This window comes from Neofelis nebulosa, chromosome 9, assembly GCF_028018385.1.
Source record: "Neofelis nebulosa isolate mNeoNeb1 chromosome 9, mNeoNeb1.pri, whole genome shotgun sequence".
Classification (NCBI taxonomy): domain Eukaryota; kingdom Metazoa; phylum Chordata; class Mammalia; order Carnivora; family Felidae; genus Neofelis; species Neofelis nebulosa.
Genome location: NC_080790.1, coordinates 131,414,359 through 131,440,339, shown reverse-complemented (window position 1 = coordinate 131,440,339; position 25,981 = coordinate 131,414,359). Strand labels below are relative to the sequence as shown.

General features: G+C 49.0%; 1 protein-coding gene across 1 annotated transcript; it reads left to right on the top strand.

Annotated features, from left to right (window-relative positions):
• The first annotated feature begins 3,765 nt into the window (after nucleotides 1-3,765).
• SALL4 (spalt like transcription factor 4) lies at nucleotides 3,766-25,816 on the top strand. Its single transcript, XM_058685984.1, has 4 exons — nucleotides 3,766-4,103; nucleotides 16,874-19,219; nucleotides 20,321-20,601; nucleotides 23,794-25,816. The coding sequence occupies exons 1-4, from the start codon at nucleotides 3,974-3,976 to the stop codon at nucleotides 24,211-24,213; spliced, it is 3,177 nt and encodes a 1,058-aa protein (XP_058541967.1). The 5' UTR covers nucleotides 3,766-3,973; the 3' UTR covers nucleotides 24,214-25,816.
• The last annotated feature ends 165 nt before the right edge of the window (nucleotides 25,817-25,981 follow it).

The following is a 25,981-nucleotide window of genomic DNA, read 5'->3' as shown; positions in this document are numbered from 1 at the left end:
GCTGTTATCAACATAGGCGTACAAAGATGTCTTCACGTCCCTGGTTTTTGGTTCTTTTGGGCACATACCCACAACTGGAAATGCAACGTCATATGGTAATTCCGTGTTTGATTTTTTGAGGAACCGCCATACTGTTTTACACGTAGCTATACTAATTTACATTCTCACCAACAGGAATTACCTTTTAATACTTTATTTTGATATTCTGGCCTGCAGAGTCATTGGCCATGGACGGATTCATTCATTATCACTTATTGTGACTTCTGTGTTCCATTGCCATGGCTAAGCGCCAGGAACTCGGTGGCGAAGGGGTCTGCCTTAATGTCATGGCTTGCACTGTGGAAAAAACAAGCAACAGACAGATATACAATGAAATCTATAATCATACATTTTGAACCATGCTATGAAAGAATTAGAAGATAAGTAGTTGAGACCCGATTTGGATGAGGAAAGGTGGGTGGTAGGCAGGGAACTCTGCACTGAGGCTGGACGCTTAGTAGGGGAGGGCCGGGTGAAGCAGACGGGGTAAGTTTTGCAGAACAGGGTAGATGTGCTGACTGCAACAGGGACCTACACCCTTTAACTGGACAGTCATAGCATTCACACACCCGGCTTATACTTGTCGCTCTGAGCTTGTTTTCCCATCTTGAAGCAGGAATAAAAAAGGATTTTAATGAGGAGGCCATAGGATTATGTATCCCGAAGATTCTCATTGACAGGAAAGCCTCGGTTTTCATAGAGCGCCTGCCTGAAAGATAGGACAAGAAATGAATTTCCCGGGGCACCTGGGGGGCTCAGTCGGTTAAGCATCTGGCACTTGATTTTGGCTCAGGTCATGATCTCACGATTGGCTTCGTGGGATCGAGCTCCACGTCAGGCTCTACGCTGATAGTGAGAAGCCTGCTTGGGAGTCTCTCTCTCCCTCTCTTTCTGTCCCCCAGCCCCCACCCCCACATGATCTCTCATTCTCTAAGTACATAAATAAATAAATACATAAGCAGTAAAAACAATAATTTCCCAACAATTTCTCCCTGGGGCAAACAGTGAGAATGATTGGATTATATAAGCCCAGTCACCTAACGAAAGCTTAGTATCTCTTGCTTTGATCTTTTTTTTTTTTTTTTAAGATTTATTTTATTTTGAGAGAGAGCAAGAGTGGGGGAGAGGAGCTGAGGGAGAGAGAGAGAGAGAGAGAGAGAGAGAGAGAGAGAGAGAATCTTAAGCAGGCTACACACTCAGCACGGACCCCAACTTGAGGCTCGATCCCACAACCCTAAGATCATGACCTAAGCCTAAATCAAGAGTTGGACACTCAACAGAGTCAACGGGGGGGCCTCAATCCTTTTTTTTTTTTTTTTCCTAACTCTGGTCCCACCCAGGTCTTTTGGTTGTTTAAGGAGTATTAAATAATCAGAAAAATTACCTTTGATTAGGGAGTTGCCCATAGTCCTGCTGTCTGCATTTACCCTCTCTCTGCTCTGCTCTGGTGGCTTTACCTCCTGCCCCTGGCTCTTCGATGCAGCTCACCATTGGAGGCAGATTTCAAAACGTGTACTGCGTCTTTCTTTTCTTGACACGGCGTTCATGGAAGGTTTCCGTTTGAGGAAAATCTCTCCTGGATTTTACCTGTGGAATTTACTTCTACAGACCCTGGGATTTTCAGGACATGCTTCACTTAACATGTTTTCTTTTACCACCATTTTTTTCTTGTTCAATCATCTTGTCTATATTCAGCTTGGGATGCATGACTGGTGTGGGGATGTAAGAATAATTTTGGAGCTGGGTTTAGGGATTGACCCCCAGCTCAGACACTTCCTATTTAAGTCACCTGACATCTCTGAGCCTCAGTTTCCTCATTTTCCAGGTGGACAAAGCAATGCTGACCTCCCTGGGAAGATAAAACAAAGGAGTGTGCCTTTAGCGAGTCTGAGGCATACAACCGGGGCTCAAACAATAATTGTTATCATCACCACTTGGAGACACAAGAGGCAGTTTTATGACCTCGTTCTAAGTAGAAATGATGAAACGATCATCAACTAAAATAAATAAATATAAGCAACCGTATCTTTAATGAAGTTTTTCTTAAGCCACTAACATGGCTTGAGCTGTAAACCTATTGTACATTCATTTAGGCTTGTCATTTACATGTCCCACCACGCTATGTTAAACAGCAAAGGTGTTGGGAATAGAAGTAAATTAGTCAGCAAGGCAGGTGTTAATTGGCCTTTTTACTCAGTATGAGAATTCTAAATGGCTTCTATGTATTATTAAGCCAAATTCTTACCTTCCCAACTTTGGCCATTGACTGTTAATTCTATCTTTTTTGCTTTAGGGGACTTACATAAAACAATGCAAAACATTTTCAAACAGATTCAAAAACTGGAGGTTAACCTTCCTTCAGTAAGTCTTTATTGACGGCCATGAATATCAAAAAGATGATCAAACTGATTTATTTTCTGCCTTGGGATGTCCAAACACCCAGGTGAATGTATTTATGAGCCCAGCATTCTGGGCTTGTGTTTCTGATGAGCTTACAAGAAACTCTTACAAGCTGGGAACTTGATATATAACTAATCGAGAAAATGTAAGGCACAAATGTGGGTGGTTTACAGTTGCACAGTCTCTTACAATGAAGCAAATGCCAAATAAAGACTCAGGCCCAGAGGCATCATATGGAAACACCAATCGAAGACTCAAGAAGGCTGCAAATTTCATCTTGGCTCAACGCTTACTGAGTATTTACATTGCACAAGGTGGTGGAATTAAATACCTATTTACTGTATCGATATATGTGCATGTAATACGCACACACAGTTTTAGAAAGTGCCAGGCGTCCCGGGTCAGGATGATCCAATCGCTTTGAACTAAGTCCCTTTTCCATAATGAAGCCATGCAAAAAATTTCAATAATGGTTAAGATTACCCATAACCAGTTACTCTGACAGGACTCATTGCTATTTCGGGGGAGATGTTAAGAACATTGTCTCCGTAATAAAATATGATGTTATCAGACATTTATGGCTTGCGGGGGGGGGGGGGAATGCAATTGCTTGCTGTTTTGATATTATCTCTGACTATACTCGCCTTGAATCTGCCTTGTCTGTATTTAGTATCCAGTCATTTTAGAGTAAAAATAAACCCCCAAAGCAAAAATCAAGGTCGCACTGCAACAACAAACGAATCCTTGTGAATATGAATGGGGGGGAGGCGGTGCTATTATTTAGTATTTAAAGGAAATAAATGATCTGAAATTCTGGAAAGTCCAAGGCCACTTTAAGGGGTGAGATGGACTGGTAAGGTTGAATAAAACACCCTTTCCATTATCCTTCAGGCATCTCGAAATTCAATTTAAACATTTCAATCAAAAACAAGATCTAAGGAGACAGGGGTCCTATCTCAGCTTTTTTGTTTGTGACTTCTTTTGGTAGATGTAAAAATCGAGCCAAACTATGCCACCGAAAAGCCCTTCCGACCTGGGCTTGCGCGGATATCAGCCTTACAAAAGTAATTTCTGGAGCCCACTGCCAAACACGCTCGTTCCAAAACTTTTACGGAAGCGCCTAGTTTTTAATAAGCACACAATTATTTTCATTCTTCTCTCCAAGGACTCAGAGAGCGGGGGCGAGGACGGGTCCCCCTCCGATTTCGTGCACGATCTAGCCAATCTGAGCCCGGATGCTAATTAGTTGCCCTCCCCAGATGAACACGCCTTTGTCGCCTGTAGGGCCGGACTACAAAGCCCAGAATGCCTCGCCCCTCCCTGATCAATGAGGGCTTATTTAAATGATCTCTGAGGTCTTGGACCCAGGCCAATCAGCTGTCAGGGCTCATGATAAATCGCAATGCATTATTGATAATAATAATTACTGGGACATGCGCGTTCTGGCCGAAGGGGGGTAAATTTCCTAACTCCAGGAATTTGTGGCGGAGTGGGCAAATTACCGCGGCTCTCCAGGCGGCCCGATGCTCGCACCATGTCGAGGCGCAAGCAGGCGAAACCCCAGCACATCAACTCCGAGGAGGACCAGGGCGAGCAGCTGCCGCAGCGGCCGGCCGCGGAGTTTGCGGATGCGGCCCCAGCGGCGCCGGCGACGGGGGAGCCCGGTGAGTGGGGCTGGGGGCGCGCACCGGGGGCGTGCAGTTTCCCGGACGTTCGTGGGACCCTCCAAGGCGCGAGCTTCGGGGAGCCAGCGGCTTCTAGCGCAGATTCTGGAACCCACATCTGGGGGCTCGGTCCTAGAGAAGAGAGTCACCCTCATCCCCCCCCCCCCGCCCTTGTTCATTTTACACTTTTACCGCGTCCCTCTCGTGTAAGTTTCACCCCCAGGTCCGGCTCCTCTTGTAAGATTGACCCCCCCCCCCCACCCCCTCTTGTCCCTCTTATTCCTGAAAGGTTCCCTTCTCGTTCCTAGCCCCTCTCTTAATTGGTTCCACTCCCCTCGCTAGTAGTAACCTCCCCCCCCCCCCACTTGTAACTTAGGTTCCCTCCCTCTCGGGCGCCGCTTTTAAAAGAAAGACCCCGAGGGTCCCCACCTTTTCCTTCACCCCTTGGGGGCTTTTCTAGGAGGCTGGAGAAGGGGCACACCCCTAGAAGAGCCCCCCGGGGGGAGGGCGATCTGTTGCACGCGCCCCTCCCGGGCCAAGCGGGGGGAGGGGGCGCGACCTCTCCCCACCTCCCGGAGCTGGGGTGCGAGCCACCCGCTCCGTGGAGGGGAGTGGAGGGCCCGAGGAGGTGGGGGAGGAGGGCCCAGTATTGCCCCTTTTCAGAATTTACTGAGGGTTTTGGCTTTTTCTCCCTGGGCTTTGCCGCCTGCGGATCTTCGCCCTAACCTTTCGGGGCCTGACCTCCAGCCATCTTTGATTTCCGACTTCCTAAAAATAACCGCGGCGAGCGGGAGGGGTGCAGGCCCCCAGGGGCCGGGGTCGCGGGCGCGCGGCCGCCCCTCTGGGGTGCACCCGCCTGGCGTTTTGCAGGGCTTTTCTGGGGCGCCCGGCTTTCCAGAAGCGCGCCCCAGGGGCTAGAGGGGAGAGGTCGGGCCAGGACTGGGCGGTCGCGGCCAGGGCGAGCTCCCGGGGCTGACCCGCCCCACGCTTCCGCGGCGAGCGTCTCCGGGGTCGGGAGGCGTTCGGGACCCCAGCCCCGCCGGGAGCGGCCGGGCAAACTCCCCTCCTCCTAGTCACTTAACCGAAGCGGTTGTAGGAGCGAGTCGATTTCCCACTATCGCCCCTCCGTCCCGGCCCGCCAAATTGTCGCCTGATAAGTTTCTAGCGTACGCGTGGGGGAGGGGGCGTCGTAAACCTCCTCTTGGGCCTTGTGGGTCGCTTCCCTTCTGCTCCCCGCCTGCTTTCTAATTCCTTAGCCGCTGATGGGGGTGAGCGCTGCACGCCCAGACGCTCTGAGCCACAATTCCGATGGGAAGGAATTGGCCACCTTCTCTTTCTTTTCCGGGAAGGAAATGTAATAACGTTTCCCAAGTTTGTAATAGGTGAATGTAAACCCCTTTTTTCCCGCAAATAACATTTTTCCAGGGCAAATTAAAGAGATCGGCTTCACCAGGGGAGGCTGTGCGTTTTCGGGGCGTCTGATGGTCAGGGCTGCGCGCACCCGAGGTCCCAGGAGGATGGACTCTTCTTTGTGCCTCGGATGGGGGGTGCTGTGGGGGGGGGGGAGCATGGAGAGGCTCGTCGCCTGGCCCACCTGGAACAAAAGGGTTAACCCTCCGCCCGCCCGCTTCCTCCCAAGAGGAGGGGCGAGCTCCGGGCTCTGACCCCTCCCCTGGTTCTGCTCTGACCTCCCCATTCTCCTACCCCCTTCATTTTTGATGGGCGCGTGCAAGTGGTGCTTTTCGAGGTGTTTGGCACCTTTGGGGGGGAGCTTGTTACAGGGTAGCTTCTTAAACGAACGCTGGTTGGAGTTTGCAATCAGTTAACCGGAGCTGGGCTTAGGATCTCTGGCCTGGCTGTGCGCTATCTCCACGATTTGGGAGGGGGTGGGTTCGCTATTGATCGCTGGGTTGGAGCGGACCGCCGAGTTGCGCGCGGGCGCCCCCTGGAGGCCCGGCTTGGAGCAGCACGCTTTGCTGAGAGGCGGGTCCCCTCGCAGGTACCGGCTCACACCTGATGGGTGGGATGGGTTGGGGGTGGAGATGCAGAGCCCTGGGCTGGGCCAAAGGACGGGCGCCCCCGGGGACTTGAGCCGGTGGCTAGCGCGATCCCTGGCTGTACACCTGGCCTTCTTTGCCCAGTCTTTGGAATTCTTGAAAAGAATTCCTCGAGATCCTAGATTGTGTTTGCAGAGGCTCCGGTTGCCAGCATGGGACAGGAGGTAGTGTCCCCAAGCAGTACTTTTTAATGGCTGCGTTTTGCATTTGAGCAGCCTGGATGTATGTACCTATCTGTGTATTATGGATGTGTAACTATACAGATACACGTGGCTGTATAGATCTGTATCGACAGATCTGTATATATATAAATAGAGACATAGATAGGTATAATTAAAAACAGATTGGGCCGGTCCTGTTTTGCAAGACCAATTGGAGATCCACTTGTAAAGAACGCAGTTCTAGAGGGAGGAAAATGGAGCTTGGCGATCAATTAGATTAAAAAATCTGCAGGTGGGCAGGGGACTCCGCGCTACATACGGGAAAATTAGCATTTTCTCAAAAGAATTTCGAATGCCCTTTGTGCTAAACTGGATTACAACCACCAACGATTAAGATCCCCAACTTTCAAACAAGGGCCTACCCCTGGCTGTAATGATTCGGAGGAGAGGGCACTTGGGAGTTCCTATTTTAATTGCGGGAGAGAGGGAAAGCTCTTTGATAGTAGCTTGCGTGTTGCAGGCCGACTTTCTGTGCTTGGATCTGAGTTTGCGATAAAGGGGCTCCAACTTGCCCGCAGCCCCTTTTGTTCCGTTAAAAGTAAATTGCACCAGTCGGTACTTGGTCATTTAAGCCTCTGCTAGCTTCCTCATGGGTGAAGAGTTGGGGAGCCATCTTGGGAGACAGAAGATGGGGTTAACACTTCACCTCTTTTTAAATGAAGTTAGGTTTTTGGTAAGGTTTTAGAGATGTGCATTCCTGTCGGGTATAGCTTTCAGCTGTGTAACCTTGAGACCTGCTCGGTTTCTCTTGAGCTTTTGGATTTTTTTTCTTCCCTCTCTACAGTGGAGGTAAAGAATCCTGTTCAGATAATTTCAACTACAAAGAGCCAACTGTGTGCTGGGAATGTGATGAGTAATTAGTTTTGTTCAAAATAACCGTGTTTTCCATTGTATTTACTTACCGTGTCAAGATGGGTACGAGCTAATTGACAGTCTGCCGCCTACCAGGCTGGGGACCTCAAGTACATTATCTTTTAGTTCTCATTTTTACTCATTTTGAGTAAACAGCAGCTCCCAGTTGAAATGGCATGCTCACGGTGGGTTTTAGCCATGCTCGGAATCCAAGGGACTGTTTTATCATGGTCTGACTCGGATTGGGTATGGGATGGGGTTTTCTATCAGTCCCTTTGATGAGGAAGCCACGATGAGTGTTCAGTGTTTGCGATGTGCCTTTTTGGGCTTTAGATTAAGGGATCCTTGGGAAGAGAGTTCGAAATAAAACAGCGTTTGCATCTCACGCTCTGGGCCTTCTTGCCCTGGAAAAATGATGGGAAGAGTTGAGCAAGTTCTCCTTTTCATCAGCCCTTAACCTGTTGTACTTCTGATGCTTGAGAGAAAGCATCCGAACCGTTTTAAAAGACTCTGAATCCAGACAAGCTGCGTATCTCCAGTCGCCACCATCCTTTTTTTTTTTTTTTTTTTCCTCCCAAATGAATTTCACGTCTAGGTCAGTCTTTGTTCTGGAGGGGCTCTGTGGAAGGGGACAATAAAAGCCCCTGCCTGCATGGAGTTTACAAGTTTGCCTAAAAGATGAGCTCCAGTTGAGGGAAAAGGGGACATACCTCTTCACGTAAATAGCCAAACTCAGACGATTTACCAGCGATTATAGCCTTCTTTGGTTCTTTGACTGTTTTTTTCCCTTTTCAGCAGAGCCCCTGAATTTTGATCCAAGACTGTTTGGAACAAGTTTTTAGCTCTTAATCAAGTAGAACTTAATTATAGCTCTAATTTGCCAACTATGAATTGAATTAAAGCCGTGTTACTGAAGCGTTTCTCTCCGATTGCTGAATTGAGATGTAAAACTAAACTGGTAAATGGGCACTTTCAACTGGTTCAAAGAACGTCTCCATTTCCTTTTGTTTTTTGGTAAGCAATTATCCTGTGGGTGGGGGAGGGTAGAAGATAGTGTATACTTCAGATAATCTACTCATTGTGGTTCTTTTAATATAGGAATGGGGAAAAAAGATAAGCTTGAGTCCTAATGCTTTGCTCAAGATTATGGAGGTTTTATTTTTGAAGCATTTTCAAGTCTGCAGAATGTGATTGGCTTCTAGTAGATGAGCTTTTCTTCTATACAATAGTAAGAGTATTTTCTATCCATTTGGCAGTGATTGAATCTAGGACCCCTGCTGGGTTTACTGCATTCTTCCAACTTATTGGATAACTAGATGCTGAGAGATAACATTCCTAAAATTCGGAGTGGGGGTGGGGGGGGATGAAGAACTAGTTGCTGGGTAATCTCTCTGAACTTTGCTTTTTTCCTTTTGGGAAGGGTTAACGTGCTGCATACCCAGCAGTTGTTCATAACCGAGCCCTCTTAACGCTGTGGCGAATACGGATTCGGTTATTTGCCGGTGGTGGTCTGGATGTGGAAGCACTTTTTACTACACATGCATTCAGAGCTGCTGTTTTAAGACCCAAGTGGGATGTTGCTGGTAATGCATGGACGCTACAGAGGAGGCCAGCCTGTGTATACAGTGAAGGCAAGCTGGTATTCAGGCTGTAAATCACTCTTGGAAACGGTTAGCTCCTTGTGGGGGGGGGGGGGAGCTTAACCTTTTTTGTGCCGTAGACCCCTTCTCAACAGAATGTATTTCACTGCAAAAAATAAAGGGCCTAGAAATACCAAGGAAACTACCTGGAAATAGTCATAACATGTGCTTCTTTATGAACACATTAAGATTAGCACAGCTGGTCAGGTAACCCAGAATTTTCAGTCCTGCAACAGCATTAATATCATAGGAAAATACCTGTTTTCTGTTGATGATGAAGTTACAGGTTCTGCAAATACCACTGTGGTATGTTTTCTACATTTATAATGGAAAGAGATGTTAAATTTTAGTTCAGATTAGTGAAAATAAAGATCTCATTTTTTTTCCCTTAGTCAATTTCATGGACTCCAGTTAAATTTTTTTTTTTTTTTACATTTATTTATTTTTGAGAGACTGAGAGAGACAGAGCGCAAGTGGGGGAGAGACAGAGATAGAAGAAGACACAGAATCTGAAGCAGGCTCCAGGCTCTGAGCTGTCAGCACAGAGCCAGATGTGGGGCTCGAACTCACAAACCGCCAGATCATGACCTGAGCTGAAGTTGGACGCTTAACCACCTGAGCCACCCAGGCGCCCCTCATGGACTCCAGTTTAAGAATGCTGGTTTACAACCTGTTTTCAGTGAGGGAATATTGTCCCCGGGGTGGGGGTGGGGGGCAGAAAATGTGATTACAGTGGTTTGTGGCCTTCGGAAGGCCCATGGTGCATAAACACATACAATATATTTGTGGCATTAAAATTTAATGGGCGGGGGGAGCCATGATTAGGAAAGAAGCTTTAGAAGCCTCCATAGAAGGATGAAATGAAGGTTTGAGGAAATAAATGACACCACTAAGTTTAGTGCCCTTGTAAATAGTATTTAAGAATCCAATCCCTGGTCATCTTCTTCTGGTTAGTCTGTTACCCTGAGTCACGTAATTATATCTGCTCGTGCCTCAGTTTCTACATCTGCGAACTGGGCACCAAGATGCTTGTTTATGTGGCTGCAAAGATGGAGTTAAGATGCATGTATTTTGTTGTTTCTGGAAGGTGGCGGTCATTTTCTTTTGCAAAGTGGAATGGGCGTTCTTGCTTGGGCTTTATTGGGAATTTCCAAGAGTTAGAATTGTTTGAGTCCAAGGGTAGGACATGCTAATTAAAAAAAAAATTTTTTTTTAATGTTTATTCATTTTTGAGAGACAGTGTGAGGTGGGGAGGGGCAGAGAGAGAGGGAGACCCAGAATCCAAAGCAGGCTCCAGGCTCTGAGCTGTCAGCACAGAGCCCGACGCAGGGCTCAAACTCCGGAACCGTGAGATCGTGACCTGAGCCAAAGTCGGACACTTAACTGACTGAGCCACCCAGGCGCCCCCTATCTTAAAAATTTTTTTTTTAATGTTTGTTTATTTTTGACAGAGAGAGACAGAGACAGAGACAGAGCATGAACGGGGGAGGGGCAGAGAGAGAGGGAGACACAAAATCCGAAGCAGGTTCCAGGTTCTGAGCTGTCAGCATGGAGCCCAACACAGGGCTTGAACCCACGAACCGCGAGATCATGACCTGAGCTGAAGTCAGACGCTCAACCAACTGAGCCACCCAGGCACCCCAGGAACATGCTAATTTAAAAGAAACCATAGTATAAAAGCATATATTGAAAATTTTTCTCTTCTACCCTCAATCTTCAGGCCCATACTCTAGGACCTAGAAAGCAGCCTCAGTTTCTTTTCAGAAAATTTCCAGGTACAAATTTATATCTCTACCCACAAACCCAGATGAGACCACACACAGATACACATCCCATTCTCTACCTGTTTTTCCTCCCCTTGAAATCAATCTCAGGCATTTGTCCTGAAGCAGCACATATGACATAGATCTGCTTTTGTTTTTGTAGGGACCAAGTGCCCCCTGCCTTTTTCTTTTTCTTTCTTTTCTTTCTTTCTTTCTTTCTTTCTTTCTTTCTTTCTTTCTTTCTTTCTTTCTTTCTTTTCTTTCTTCCTTCCTTCCTTCCTTCCTTCCTTCCTTCCTTTCTTTCTTTCTTTCTTTCTTTCTTTCTTTGCCTTTTTCTTTCTGTATCCTGGTTTGTTTAACCAGAACCTTACTGCCTGACCAGGGTGCGTCGGTTTTTGTTTTTGCTGTTTGTTAATATGAGAAATGTATCCTTCTGTTATACAGAGTAAGTTCCTCGCAAAGATTCATGCTAACATGATGTAGCCCAGAGTTCTGGAGGAGCTGTCCATATGTACCCACCTACCACCGCGTATTTCCCGCCAAGAGAAACTTTTTAAAAAGTTCTTTTTCAAGTTCTTGACACATAATTGCCAGGATTGCTTTTAAGAGTGCCACTTAACATCCTGACAAACACCTCATTTCAAGTCTTAGGAAAGTGTGGAGATAGATACTATATTCTGGGAATTGACGTGTGTGTGTGTGTGTGTGTGTGTGTGTGTGTGTGTGTGTGCGTGTGCGCGCGTGTGTGCGTGTTTCCAAATATTTTTAACTTGATTCTTGGGCTGTGACTGATTGAGAACCAGTATTAGGGCTGTAAGGAAGGAGGTACCTGTTGGGCTCCACCTGGACATAGCAGGAGTATGTTGTGTCTTAACTTAATTTATTTTTATGTATTGATTTATTTTAATTTTTTTTTATTTATTTATTTATTTTTTTTTTAATTTTTTTTTTTCAATGTTTTTTATTTATTTTTGGGACAGAGAGACACAGAGCATGAACGGGGGAGGGGCAGAGAGAGAGGGAGACACAGAATTGGAAACAGGCTCCAGGCTCCGAGCTGTCAGCACAGAGCCCGACGCGGGGCTCGAACTCACAGACGCGAGATCGTGACCTGGCTGAAGTCGGCCGCTCAACCGACTGCGCCACCCAGGCGCCCCTATTTTAATTTTTTTTAATGTGTATCTTTGAGAGTGAGAGCGTGAGCAGGGGAGGGGCAGGGGGAGAGAGAGACAGACAGACAGAAGGAGACAAAGAATCCTAAGCGGGCTCCTGGCTCCCAGCTGTCAGCACAGAGCCAGACGCAGGGCTCAAACGCAAGATCTTGACCTGAGCCGAAGTCAAGACACTTAATAGACTGATCCAGCCGCCCTGTACATTGTGTCCTAACTTTTAAAGTGGCTTCGGGGGGGGGGCGCCTGGGTGGCGCAGTCGGTTAAGCGTCCGGCTTCAGCCAGGTCACGATCTCACGGTCCGTGAGTTCGAGCCCCGCGTCAGGCTCTGGGCTGATGGCTCAGAGCCTGGAGCCTGTTTCCGATTCTGTGTCTCCCTCTCTCTCTGTCCTTCCCCCGTTCATGCTCTGTCTCTCTCTGTCCCAAAAATAAATAAACGTTGAAAAAAAAAAAATTAAAAAAAAAAAAAATTAAAAAAAATATATATAAAGTGGCTTCGGGGGGAGGTGGGGGGGTAGAAAGATGGCAGCATGTGTCCTAGTCTCCTTTCCCTCTTGCCAACCTGACCCTCAGGCTTTTCTGTCCTCTCTAGGGGGTCTTTGAGAGGAAATAGAGTTGCAGTCTCAACAGAAGAAACATATTGTGGTAGGAAGTGTAGGAACGAGGGAGGATCTGGGCGCTGCATGCCTGGGTTTTAATATTGGCCCTGCAGTTTATCGAATGTATTACTTTGGGCAAATCAAGGTCTCCTGTGCCTCAGTTTCCCCCTCTGTTACATAGAATAGCCCCTACCTCATAGAGTTGTTAATAATGTATACGTTGTTTAGAATCACACCTAGATGGGGCACCAGGGTGGCTCAGGGAGCCCTAAGTTGGTCTTTGCGTTGACAGCCCGGAGCCTGCTTGGGATTTGCTCTCCCTGTCTCTCTGCCCCTCCCATGCTCTTGCTTGCTCACTCGCTCTCGCTCTCTCTTTCTCTCTGTGTGTCTTACGAAATAAACTTTAAAAACAGAATTTTGAGGCTCCTGGGTGGCTCGGTGGGTTGAGCGTCCAACTTTAGCCCAGGTCATGATCTCCCGGTTCGTGAGTTCGAGCCCCGAGTCAGGCTCTGCGCTGACAGCTCGGAGCCTGGAGCCTGCTTCGGATTCTGGGTCTCCTCTCCCTCTGCCCCTCCCCTGCTCGTGCTCTGTCTCAAAAATAAATTAAAACATTTTTTAAAAGTTTAAAAAAATAAAGAATTATGCCTGGCACACAGTAAGTGCTCAAAAGCTATTTATGACTATTTTCATCTGTAAACGGGGCCAGTATTTAATAGGCTTGTGTGATATACATATGGGGCACCTACAGGTCCCCAGTCCGAACTGTAGTGCGGGACATAAGCCTCATTCGCGAGCTCTCCCCCGCCTTGCACACAGTAGGGAGTGGGAACTGTTAGTGACTTAGGCTTTAGATGACCGTTTTTCTACGTCTTGTTCTCCTACAGACCTAGTTGCCCTGCTAACCATTTGAGCCATTAGAGATAAAGATGGGGGAACTAATGTTCCCTGAACACCTGCTACATCTGCACTGTCCCCACGTCCCATCCAGGGTGGTGCCCCAGGCACATTAGTGGGTACTTGACTCATTTGTTAAAGTAATCGCTTCACTTAACCCAGACACATCTACCTTATGAGGGTGTCATGATTATGCATGTTTCAGGCAGATTCTGAGGGGGAAGGCTACCCTGTCACACCTGTTTACAGGCGAATGCTGCTGGATCAGCCCTAACCTGATTTCCCTTCCCTAGCCAGACCTGTTTATGGTGGTTGGCTCTTTCTCCCTGCCCACCCCCCCCCCCAACCCATACACACCTTGCAAAACTTCCTATTACTGGGTCTAAAATTCATAAAGATTAGGCTACATTACATAAATTTTAAAAGAGAAATAAACTTTTTCAAGATGAACTCCTGTTTCATACTGTGGGCCTCCTGTCAAAACCCCATGGTTTTAGGGAGTGTAATCACCCAAGGAGTTGAGAAGCAAAATAAATTAGTTTGCTTTAAGCAACAGGAATTGAACGGGGCACCTGGGTGGGTCAGTAGGTTAAGCTGTTTGGCATTAGCTCAGGTCATGATCGTGAGTTTGAGCCGGGCTCAAACTGAGTCGGGCTCTGGAACCTGCTTCAAATTCTGATTCCCTCTCTCTCTGCCCTCCCTTGCTCATGCACTCTCTGTCAACAATAAATAAACATTAAAAAAAATTTTTTTTTTAATTAAAAAAAAGAAGCAACAATTTATTTAAAAGTAATGTGTATCGGGACTCCTGGGTGGCTCAGTCGGTTGAGCGTCCGACTTCGGCTCAGGTCATGATCTCACAGTCCGTGAGTTCGAGCCCCGCTTCGGGCTCTGTGCTGACAGCTCAGAGCCTGGAGCCTGTTTCGGATTCTGTGTCTCCCTCTCTCTCTGCCCCTTCCCTGCTCATGCTCTGTCTCTCTCACTGTCAAAAATAAACATTAAAAAATTTAAAAGTAATGTGTGTCTTTCTTGGCCTTTCCTCCACACATCGGTACATTTGAAACAGGTTTTCAGGGGCGCCTGGGTGGCGCAGTCGGTTAAGCGTCCGACTTCAGCCAGGTCACGATCTCGCGGTCCGTGAGTTCGAGCCCCGCGTCAGGCTCTGGGCTGACGGCTCGGAGCCTGGAGCCTGTTTCCGATTCTGTGTCTCCCTCTCTCTCTGCCCCTCCCCCGTTCATGCTCTGTCTCTCTCTGTCCCAAAAATAAATTAAAAAAACGTTGAAAAAAAAAATTAAAAAAAAAAAAAAAAGAAACAGGTTTTCAACAAAAATGGTCACGTTTTACATACTGTTCTGCAGCCTGTTTCTTTCACCTAACTTCTGTCTCCATGTCAGAGCGTACAGAAGTGAATGCAGTTTTTGGTCTATGAGTGAATCAAAATTTACTTTTGTAACTGTAAGCTGTAAACGTTGCTTTAAAAAAAAATCCCTACTTCTATGGATCTTTGTATATTTGTGCAATTATTTGTGTGATTTAGATCTGTATGCCTAGAGTTGGCTGGCTCCGAGGTATACTGCCCTGCCTCTGTGACTAATTAGTTGGGTGAGGGGGGGTATACATAGACTAGGATAGCCAGGAAATGAGAGCATGTAGTTTACTCTCAGGACCCAGGCATCCAGATAAAGCAGTCCCAAGATGGGCGCTTTATTTATTTTTTAATATTTTTATTTTTGAAAGATACAGACAGCATGAGCGGGGGAAGGGCAGAGAGCGAGGGAGACAGAATCCGAAGCAGGCTCCAGGCTCCGAGCTGTCAGCACAGAGCTCAACATGGGGCTCAAACTCATGAACCGTGAGATTACAACCTGAGTGGGAGTGGGATGCTTAACTGACTAAGCCACCCAGGCGCCCCCAAAATGGGCATTTTAATGTGCAGGCTATCATTAACCCCGAAGGGAATAGTGCCTAATTACAAAAGAAATATGCACACACACACACACACACACACACACACACACACGGAAATCCACAGGCCAATCCTTTTTAGGAATGTAACTGTCCAGAATTGATCCTATGTATGTAATTCCAGGTATATAACAGTAGTTGCAAGTTCAGGGAGAGGCGTGAAACCCTTCGTTCCCCTCCCCTCTTCCCATTCTGGGGCTTCTCTCATTATCTGTGAGGTCGTTGAAGTCTTTATCGTCATGCCTTCCTTGAACATGAAAGCATTTCTGGGAATATCTGCTTGGCCTTCCTCGTCTAAATGTACTGTTTCGACAGTGTGCTGTCTCCATATTTTCGGTGAATTAGGCACTGCGGTCGTTGTTGGCATCTTGGAAGTGGGGAGGTGCACTGCTCACACTGAATGAGTGATTTACTGCAGTTTCGCTCTCGGTGGCCCCAGGATGGGGATGAGCACCTGTGATTTGAGCAGGTCTCCAATGTCATTTGTGTTGACTGCATGAAATTCACTTGCCTTTACAGGCAGACCCCGAGTAGGGTGCAGAGCTCTAAGGGGATTATTTTAATAATAAATTGTGTGAGGGGCGCCTGGGTGGCGCAGTCGGTTAAGCGTCCGACTTCAGCCAGGTCACGATCTCGCGGTCCGTGAGTTCGAGCCCCGCGTCGGGCTCTGGGCTGATGGCTCGGAGCCTGGAGCCTGTTTCCGATTCTGTGTCTCCCTCTCTCTCTGCCCCTCTCCCGTCCGTTCATGCTCTGTCTCTCTCTGTCCCAAAAATAAATAAAAAACATTAAAAAAAAAATAAATAATAATAATAATAAATTGTGTGAGTTTCCTAGGGTTGCCATAACAAATTGCTACAAATTGGATGGCTTAAAGCAAAAGAAATTTAGGGGCCCCTGGGAGGCTTGGGCAGTTCAGCGTCCGACTTCAGCTGGTGAGTTGGAGCCCTGGGTCTGGCTCTGTGCTGACAGCTCGGAGCCTGGAGCCTGCTTCGGATTCTGTGTCTCCCTTTCTCTCTGCCCTGCCCATCTCGAGCTCTGTCTCTCTCAAAAATAAGTAAACATTAAAAGAAAATTAAAAAAAAAAACAAAAAACCCAAAAACAAAACACAGAAATTTAGTCTAACCTTCCTGGAGGCTAGACATCCGACATTGAGCTATCAGTGGGGTCCGTCCCTTCTGGAGGCTCTGAGGAAGAAGCCATTCCAGGCCTCCTTTCTACCTTCTGATGGCTTCCCACAATCCTGGCTTAGGGCCACATAACTCTTTCACGTGGCTTTTATTCTGTTTCGTGTCTTTCCCCTATCTCTTTAAGGACACCCGGGCATTGGGTTAGGGACTCACCCCAATTACATTTGCAAAGACCCTATTCCAAATCAGGTCATGTGCACAGGTATTGGGTATAATGACTGGGACATGTTTTTTTTTTTTTTGGGGGGGGGGGAGGTTATCACAATTCGACCCCCTGCATAAGTTCCCTTTTACACTCTCCTGCCTGTGGGGACGGGACCCAGGTCGCCGGGGCCTCTGCGTTGTGAGCTGTGGTTTTTCCCTGGAAGTTGCCCCGCCTCCTTTCTCGGGCAGAATTCTTAGCTTCTTCTCTCTTGTCCCAGGTGCTCCAATGAACCACCCAGGGAGCGGCAATGACGTCGGCAGGGCTGGGGCGGCAGGGAAGAGGCCTCGTCGGGAGGAGACTCACGTCTGCGAGAAATGCTGTGCAGAGTTCTTCAGCCTCCCCGAGTTCTTGGAACACAAGAAAAGTTGCACTAAAAATCCCCCCGTCCTCATCATGCACGACAGCGAGGGGCCGGTGCCTTCAGAAGACTTCTCCGGGGCGGTGCTGGGCCACCAGCCGCACAGCCCAAGCAGCCAGGACGGTCCCAGGGAGGATGGCGGCTGCCCGGGGGACACGAAGGAGAAGCTGGGGGCCGAGTCCGTCGTGTTCTTGAAGACTGAGACGGCCCCGCCGCCCGCGTCCCAGGACGTGAGCTGTCTGCCCAAAGCCAAGGTGGCCAGTGCCAACGTCACCCTCCAGGCCCTGCGGGGCACCAGGGTGGCCGTGAATCAGCGGAGCGTCGAGGCGCCACCGGCCCCCGTGCCCGGTGCCAGCGGCATCCCGTGGGTCCTCGAGCAGATCCTGTGCCTCCAACAGCAGCAGCTCCAGCAGATCCAGCTCACGGAGCAGATCCGCGTCCAGGTGAACACGTGGGCCTCCCACGCCCTCCACTCCGGCGCGGCGGGAGCCGACACCCTCAAGACCTTGGGCAGCCACGTGTCCCAGCAGGTGTCTGCGGCCGTGGCCTTGCTGGGCCAGAAAGCTGCAGGCCAGGGCCTGGCTCTGGACGCCTTGAAGCAGGCCAGGCTACCTCACGCGCACGTCCCCGCCACGAGCGGCTCCGTGTCCCGGGGGCCGGCGCCCTTCGCCCTGAAGCCGGACGGGACGAGGGTCCTGCCCAACGTCGTGTCGCGCCTTCCCGGCGCCCTGCTACCTCAGGCCCCCGGCTCTGTGCTCTTCCCGAGCCCTTTCTCCGCCGTGGCGTTAGACCCGTCCAAGAAGGGGAAGGGGAAGCCACCGCACGCGTCCCCGGTGGAGGTCAGACCCAAAGACGAGGCCGTCCTCTGCAAGCACAAGTGTAAGTACTGTAGCAAGGTTTTTGGGACCGATAGCTCCTTGCAGATCCACCTGCGCTCCCACACCGGCGAGAGACCCTTCGTGTGCTCTGTCTGCGGCCACCGCTTCACCACCAAGGGCAACCTCAAGGTGCACTTTCATCGACATCCGCAGGTGAAGGCGAACCCCCAGCTGTTTGCCGAGTTCCACGACAAAATGGTGGCGGGCAATGGCGTCCCCCGTGCGCTCTCTGCGCCGGTCCCCGTGGACGACTCGAGCCTCTCGTTGGACAGCAAACCCGTCCTCGTGACCGGGACCCCCAGTGCAGGGCTCCCTCAGAATCTCTGTGCGGGGACTAACCCCCAGGACCTCGCGGGCGGCCCCCCGCCCGGCGACCTGCAGCCCGGGCCTTCTCCAGAGAGCGGGGATGGCTCCCTGCTGCTCCCCGGGCTGGGGCCACACCACAGTTCCCCCAGGGCCGGTGGCTTCCAAGGGAGCGGGACGCCCGAGCCGGGGTCGGAGACCCGGAAACTGCAGCAGCTGGTGGAGAACATCGACAAGGCCACCGCCGAGCCCAACGAGTGTCTCATCTGCCACCGGGTCCTGAGCTGCCAGAGCTCCCTCAAGATGCATTACCGCACCCACACCGGGGAGAGGCCGTTCCAGTGCAAGGTCTGCGGTCGGGCCTTCTCCACCAAGGGCAACCTGAAGACGCACCTCGGGGTGCACCGGACCAACACGGCCGCAAAGACGCAGCATTCGTGCCCCATCTGCCAGAAGAAGTTCACCAACGCCGTCCTGCTGCAGCAGCACATCCGGATGCACATGGGCGGCCAGATTCCCAACACGCCGCTGCCCGAGAACCCCTGTGACTTCGCGGGCCCCGAGCCAGTGATGGTCAGCGAAGACGGCGGTGCGGGGGCCGTCTGCCACGACGATCGTATCGAAGGCATCGACGTCGACGAGCTCGGCCCCCGGGAGGCCCCCGGGAGCTCCTTGAAGGTCCCGCTGCCCCTCCCCAGCGGGCAGGCCGCGTGCCCCTCCCCGGGGTTCGCCGTGACGGCTGCTTCCCTAGACGCCCCCGGGAAGGCGGGTCCCGCTCCTCTCGTCCTGCAGCGGCAAAGCAGCAGAGAAAACGGTTCGGTGGAGAGTGACGGCTTGACCAACGACTCGTCCTCCTCGGTGATGGGAGACCAGGAGTACCAGAGCCGAAGTCCGGACGTCCTGGAGACCACGTCCTTCCAGGCGCTGTCCCCCGCCAATAGCCAGGCAGAAAGCATCAAGTCCAGATCTCCCGATGCCGGTGGCAAAGCAGACAGCGCCGAGAACAGCCGCGCTGAGATGGAAGGTGATAGAGCTTTGGATTTCACTTAGGTCCATTTTGGGCACGAGGTCATCCCACAGGAACACGGGTCGAACGTCACAAACGGACAGTGTGATCTTTGCAAAGCAGCTCTCCCTCGTTAGGGCAGTTAGCCTCTCTGGGTAGAGGGAGACAATAACTCCCCCCGTCCTAGTACTCACATCGTGTTCTTTGCGGTGGTTAACGCGCACCGGGGATGGACAGCAGGCTTGTTGGTCTTTACTTTTGTGTGTGAGCCCCGGGGAGACCCTTGGGTCATCTTCGGGAAGTGCTCCGGGAGGAGAAGGTGTGCAAAAGTGGGCGCACGCCTTCTTGGCCACCGAGATGAGTCCTACCTAGTTCTTGCTTCTAAGGTCCCGTCCCGCTCCCTAATGTAAGGTCCGCAGGTTAATAAATGTTGACAGGGAGAGAAAGAATCTAACCCATTATAAACGCACACGTAAATCGTGGGGTACCTGTTGGTGTCGTTAATACTTGTCTTTAAGTAGTAGTCTCTTGGGGCGCCTGGGTGGCTCGGTCGGTTAAGCGTCCGACTTCGGCTCAGGTCACGATCTCACGGTCCGTGAGTTCGAGCCCTGCGTGGGGCTCTGTGCTGACAGTTCAGAGCCTGGAGCCCGTTTCAGATTCTGTGTCTCCCTCTCTCTCTGCCCCTCCCCTGTTCATGCTCTGTCTCTCTCCGTCTCAAAAATAAATAAACGTTAAAAATTTTTTTTTAAAAAGTAGTAGTCTCTCTACACCCAACGTGGGGCTCGAACTGCCGACCCCGAGGCCAAGAGTCGTGTGCTCCACCGACTGAGCCAGCCAGGCGCCCCTTTTAAAGATAAAAACGTCTGATGCAGGAGCTTGAATTTCAGGTGTTTCCTGTCCATACCTCTCTGCCCAGTGGTGACTTTTCGGAAGCGTTTGAGCTGTCGCTCCCCGAGCGGGTCAACACGCTAAGGAGGAAAAGCCGCCTCCGAGGCGCACGACTCCAGAAAGCCGTTTCCTGGCTGTCGATGGGCAGTGGTCATCACAGCTCTTTTTTGGTTTGAGAAGGAATGAGTACGGGATGATAAAGGTCTGGGGTTTCTTTTCTCTGGATACTAGGTCGTAGCAGCCTGCCATCAACATTTATCCGCGCCCAGCCAGCCTATGTGAAAGTCGAAGTCCCTGGCGCGTTTGTTGGACCTGCGACCGTGTCCCCAGGCATGACTCCTCTGCTGGTGGCCCAGCCACGCCGGCAGGCCAAACAGCACGGCTGTGCACGGTGCGGGAAGAACTTCTCCTCGGCGAGCGCCCTTCAGATTCACGAGAGGACTCACACTGGGGAGAAGCCTTTCGTGTGTAACATATGTGGGCGTGCCTTTACCACCAAAGGCAACCTGAAGGTGAGTTTCTTCAGGCTCCCCGCAGGGATGGGGCTAGGCGTTGGCCAGCACAGCTCTGTTGGTGTCCCCCATTCGTGATGAATTCTTCCATTAAGACCAGATGGGATGGGGGTGCCCCGGTCGCTCAGTCGGTTAAGCGTCTGGCTTCAGCTCAGGTCGTGATCTCATGGTTCGTGAGTTCGAGCCCCGCGTCGGGCTCTGTGCCGACAGCTCGGAGCCTGGAGCCTGCTTTGGATGCTGTGTCTCCCTCTCTCTCTGCCCCTCCCCTGCTCATGCTCCGTCAAAAATGAATAAACCTTAAAAAATATTAAAAAGAAAAAAAGACAAAGAGGTTAGCAACTTGTGACAAAATCATATGAATGTTCAACTCGGGAGGGGGGAGGGGGCGGGCTTTTGTTCTTTTCTCAAGTTCTCTGTATCTTTTCAATTGTAAAAGCAGATTTCACCCCTTTGAAAAGTTTGAAGGCCATTGGATTAGAGAACACCTATTCTTGGGGCGCCCGGGTGGCTCAGTCGGTTGAGCGTCCAACTTAATCATGATCTCTTGGTTCGTGGGTTCAAGCCCCGGGTCAGACTCTGTGCCGACAGCTCGGAGCTTGGAGCCCGCTTCGGATTCTGTGTCTCCCTCTCTCTCTGCCCCTCCCCCGCTCATGCTCTGTCTCTCTCTCTCTCTCTCTCAAAAATAAATAACCATTTAAAAAAAAAAAAAAAGACCAGATGGCATACTGTATAGTCTTATCTCACAGCTGGCTCTTGAAATAATTCATTAGACAGTATGTTTTCTCACATCACAACATGTCTGAAATTGGGATGCTTCTTACGGTCAGTGCCTGAAATTGGTAATTTTTTTTTTTTCTTTTTTCTAATCTCAGGGGCACAAGGAATAGTGATGCATTTTACAAAGGATGCTGTCTAGGAGTAGGACACATGGTCTATTAGAGATGCTCTTGTCTCTTACTATGAAGTAGTTACACTTTAGGGTAGTTTTCCCTCCAATATTGGGGCAGACCATGACCTCTTTCAACAATAATCGAGTAGATAGGTAAAATCTAGCCTGGAAGCCAGTGATAAATGTCACATAGTATAATGTATGGAGAAATCATTTATGGGTTTGTGTGTGCTCATCCAGACTTGATGAGCACCCTGTATGTTTTGTTTTCCTAGCCTGCTAGGTTGAAATAAATAGCAGGAGTTAAACATTTATAGGATCCAGTGCCAGTGCAGTTAAAAAGAAAAAAGGCCTCAGGTTATCTGCTGTGCTTTCGAAACTGAGCAGCTGGGTCCTTCTGGAGAAGAGCCTGATATCAATTTATCAATTGGGACAGTCCACCTGAGATTTTACCTGGGGAGCTGGGAAGGAGACCTCCCCCACATGAGGCCTGAACGTGGCCTGTGTAAGCACAAGGGATGAGAACTGGGGACCTAGGGTTTTCCCTTTTGCCCTGCCTGTGGTTTGTGGGAACTGGGCCTCTGGATCTCTGCCTGTCTCCGATGAGTAGACTAATTGAATTCTTTGTGGTTCAAATAAAGGTTGAAACTTAAAAGTTGACCAAGGAGACCGTATATCATTTAAAAAATGAAACGTACTTATTCTAAAAGCAAGCTGTCCTCTTTGATTTATTTTTTAAGTTTGTTTATTTTTGAGAGAGTGCGAACAGGGGAGGGGCAGAGAGAGGGGGAGGCAAGAGGGTCGGAAGGGTGGTTCTGCACTGTCCACACAGAGCCTGGTGCGGGGCTCAAACTCACGGACCATGAGATCATGACCTGAGCCAAAGTCGATGGTGCCAGGTGCCCCCAAGCTATATTCTTTTAATTTTTTAGTTGGTGAAAACGACTAGGTAAGGAGCATGAAGTAACTTCATTTCTAATACCAACTTCTAGAAACAGAAAGCTTAAATTACTTCACAGGCCCCGGGATCAGCCCAGGGAAGGTCTGGAGCTGCTGTGTTTGTTTTTGTTTTTGTTTTGTTGTTGTTTCTCTCTGCACAAGTGGCTTTGGGCAGATGGGTCCTTGTGCCTCAGTTTCCCAGTTTCCCATGACTCACCAATGGTAGTGACAACTTCAGAGTGCTCCTAAAGATTAAATGAATTCTATTCCTAAATGTTTCAAATTATGCCTGGAACATCTTAACAGCTTGTAGCGATTAAGAGCAGGTCACTTCTGAGCGCACTTGGCCAGATAACTACTAACTTCTCAGGATGTCAGGAAAGCTGAAATGGGGCACCTGAGAAACCTAGTGCCCATCACATTCTCCCCACTCTTTTAGGTTTATTTATTTTGAGAGAGAGAGAGAGAGACAGTGGGGAAGGAGCAGAGAGAGAGAATCCCAGGCAGGCTCCAAGCTGTCAGCGCAGAGCCTGATGTAGGGCTTGAACCCACAAACTGTGAGATCATGACCTGAGCCGAAATCAAGAGTTGACGCTTAACTGACTGAGCGGCCCAGGCACCCCTCTTCCGACTCTTTTTGAAGAAGCTCAAAGGGAGTTAGAAACTCAAAAGCCAGACTTTTCACTACTCTGGAGTAGTGATGACGATCATTGACGTCCTGTGTATCTGGTCTGTCCGTGCCATCATCAGGGCAGCATCTGTTCTGTTCCAGAGTTATTTTTTTAACTCACATTTTTTATTCAGGTAACGGTGGACTCCCGTGCAGTGAGAATTCACAGATCCTTACACGCTCTGCCCAGTTCCCCCAGTGGTAGAATTTCGCGAAAACTATGATGTAACCGATACGAACCAGGATATTGGCATGGATGGAACCTACTGGTCTCCTACATTTCCCCCCATTTTATTTGTACTCCGCGTGTGTAAGTGTGTTACCTTCTGCACAAATGTGTAGGTTTGTAATTCACAAGGTTTAAATCTAGCACTTGAGAGGATACATAGTATCCTAGTATTTGAGCCTGACACATAGTAAGGGTTCCTGTAGGTGCACCCTGGATCGGTGGGACGGGGACAGAATTGGAGCCTGTGGCCCTGCCTCGCTGGGCTTTACTTGCCTCTAGGCAGGAATGTGGGCCCCTGGTTGCCAGATCCGCCGCTTCCTCCCCTCCCCCACCCCAAGACGAGAGGACAGATAATCTGGATTTTTTAAATTAAGTTCAAACCCACATGCACACCGACTGGCTTGCCAGCATGCATTCCGTCAAGTCCCCGTTTTGGTGGGAACCTCTCTGTTCCTGTTCCCACAGGTCCACTACATGACGCACGGAGCCAACAACAGTTCTGCACGCCGAGGGAGGAAGCTGGCCATCGAGAACACCATGGCTCTGTTAGGAACTGATGGGAAGAGAGTTCCCGAGATGTTTCCCAAGGAAATCCTGGCCCCTTCGGTGAGCGTGGACCCCATCGTGTGGAACCAGTACACCACCATGCTCAATGGAGGTCTGGCCATGAAGACCAACGAAATCTCCGTGATCCAGAGTGGCGGCATCCCCGCGCTCCCAGTTTCCCTGGGGGCTAGCTCCATTGTGAACAACACCACTATCTCCAAGATGGACGGCTCCCAGTCTGCCCTCGGTGCCGAAGTGGAAAAACCGGGTGCTGCTGACGGTGTCCCCAAACACCAGTTCCCTCACTTCCTGGAAGAAAACAAGATTGCAGTCAGCTAAGCTCCCTGGAGGGATCCCTGGTTGAGGGAGAAATGCAGAGGCAGAATGACCTCCCCAACTATACTTCCCCCCCCCCCTCCTTTTTAAAAGAACCCATCCCCTCCTGTTTGTTTTCTTACTGATGTGCAAATGATGTTTACAGTGTGAGATCACAACCTCAGGCAAATCCTACAATCAGATGTTATGCTGCTTTGCAAAAAAAAAAAAATTGAAAAAAAAATTGAAAAAAGAAAAATCGAAAAAAGAAAAAATTGAAAAACAAAAAAAAAACTAAAAAAGAAAAAATGCATACTAAAACAAAAACAGACTAGAATTTTTTTTTTTTTTTAATTTTGGAAAGAAGCGGGTCTTGCAAAGTAGCTTTGTTACTTGCGACAAACTGTATACATAAAACCTTTGTACAACCTAGAGTAACTATTTCCAAAGACGATCCCCTTGTTTCAAGTTGGAACTTACTGAACCACAGTGGAAAAGGCAACTGTTAGCCTAATTGTGGGGGGTGCTGTATACTTCCCCAGTGACTGTCTGTATGCGGGTACACGGACAAGATCTGGCATCTGTTTAGGGACCTGTTTTGTATAACCCCCAACCCTGCACCCATCCTTTGTTTTTTTTCCCTGAATGTACTTTTTTTTTTTTCTTTTTAACTAAGGTTGTCAAACGAATTCCAAAATTCCTTCAACCTTGGAACCTTAAATAGAATGCCCTCAAATGGACTGATTTTTGTCCTTAGGGAGTCAATGCGTGTTGCTGCTTATTTAAATACAGTTCAGTTGGAACCCCGAGAGTGCCAATGTACTCCCTATGCTTTGCAAATGCCTCCTTCCTGAACCAGCAGGAGAGGTGGCCTTCGCAGGGACCCTCAGGTGACTTATTTTGGTTCGCCAGTGCCTACTCTGTGGAACGGGGTTTCCATTCTTTAAGAAACTCATGGAAGGGCATGTTTCTTATAGGTACACATACTAATTTGTACAAAAATGTCCTTGGTGCAACTTAAATGCCAAGTAATTGTGAAGATTGTTTTTGAGTATTGCATGAAGGCTACGAACAGGCAAGTCATGGGTGTGAAAGCTTTAATTTATCTACCTCATTTATTTTTATTTTTGTAGCCATAGTCTCTATTTTCCTATTTTATGACCGCTGAAGTGTTCTGACGCCCTGTCTTCAACCTGAGTTGATGTATGGTGGGAGTGACTGGACATTTAAGATTCTCTTTATGGTTCTTTGTTGTAAACTCCCCCTCCCCCTGTTTGTATATGTAATATGAAGCAAATGAGGGCACATTGCTCTAATGGTGTAACAAGGAAGGAGAAAGAAAGACCTTAATTTCTGAGTGGAGAAGTCTCCTTCATGTGGAAAAGTAGATCAAGACTGTTATCAAAAGTTTGTGTTATTGCACCTGACTTTAGGATCCAAAAAAAAAAATTTTTTTTTTTTTTTTTTTTTTTGTTGCCACATTGTGCCTTTCTTCCTGGAATTGTAAGTGGGACACAATAACTTGTACCTGTTTACACTGTGAAGTGGATATTGTGACAGAGAACACCAGAGGCTTTCTTACTGTCAAGCAAACAATGCCTTGTGAATGTATGATCTATGGAGAAACCCCTGTGTTGTTGGAGAATAAATTTCGGATGTTTTTTTTTTTGTCTTCCCCCCCACCGGTCGCGTATGTCTCTGGTTAGTTTCTGCTCTAAACCCGAGAGTTCTCATTTGAACAATCGCTTGCCCTCGTGCCCCCTGCCCCCCCCCCCCCCCCCAGGTCTTAGAA

What these genes read in the sequence shown, in the direction of transcription:
- SALL4 (XM_058685984.1), top strand. Translation starts at nt 3,974, where the DNA reads ATGTCGAGGCGCAAGCAGGCGAAACCCCAGCACATCAACTCCGAGGAG. An exon ending in GCCGGCGACGGGGGAGCCCG is followed by an intron (nt 4,104 to 16,873) that starts GTGAGTGGGGCT and finishes CTCTTGTCCCAG; the next exon opens with GTGCTCCAATGAACCACCCA. An exon ending in CCACCAAAGGCAACCTGAAG is followed by an intron (nt 20,602 to 23,793) that starts GTGAGTTTCTTC and finishes CTGTTCCCACAG; the next exon opens with GTCCACTACATGACGCACGG.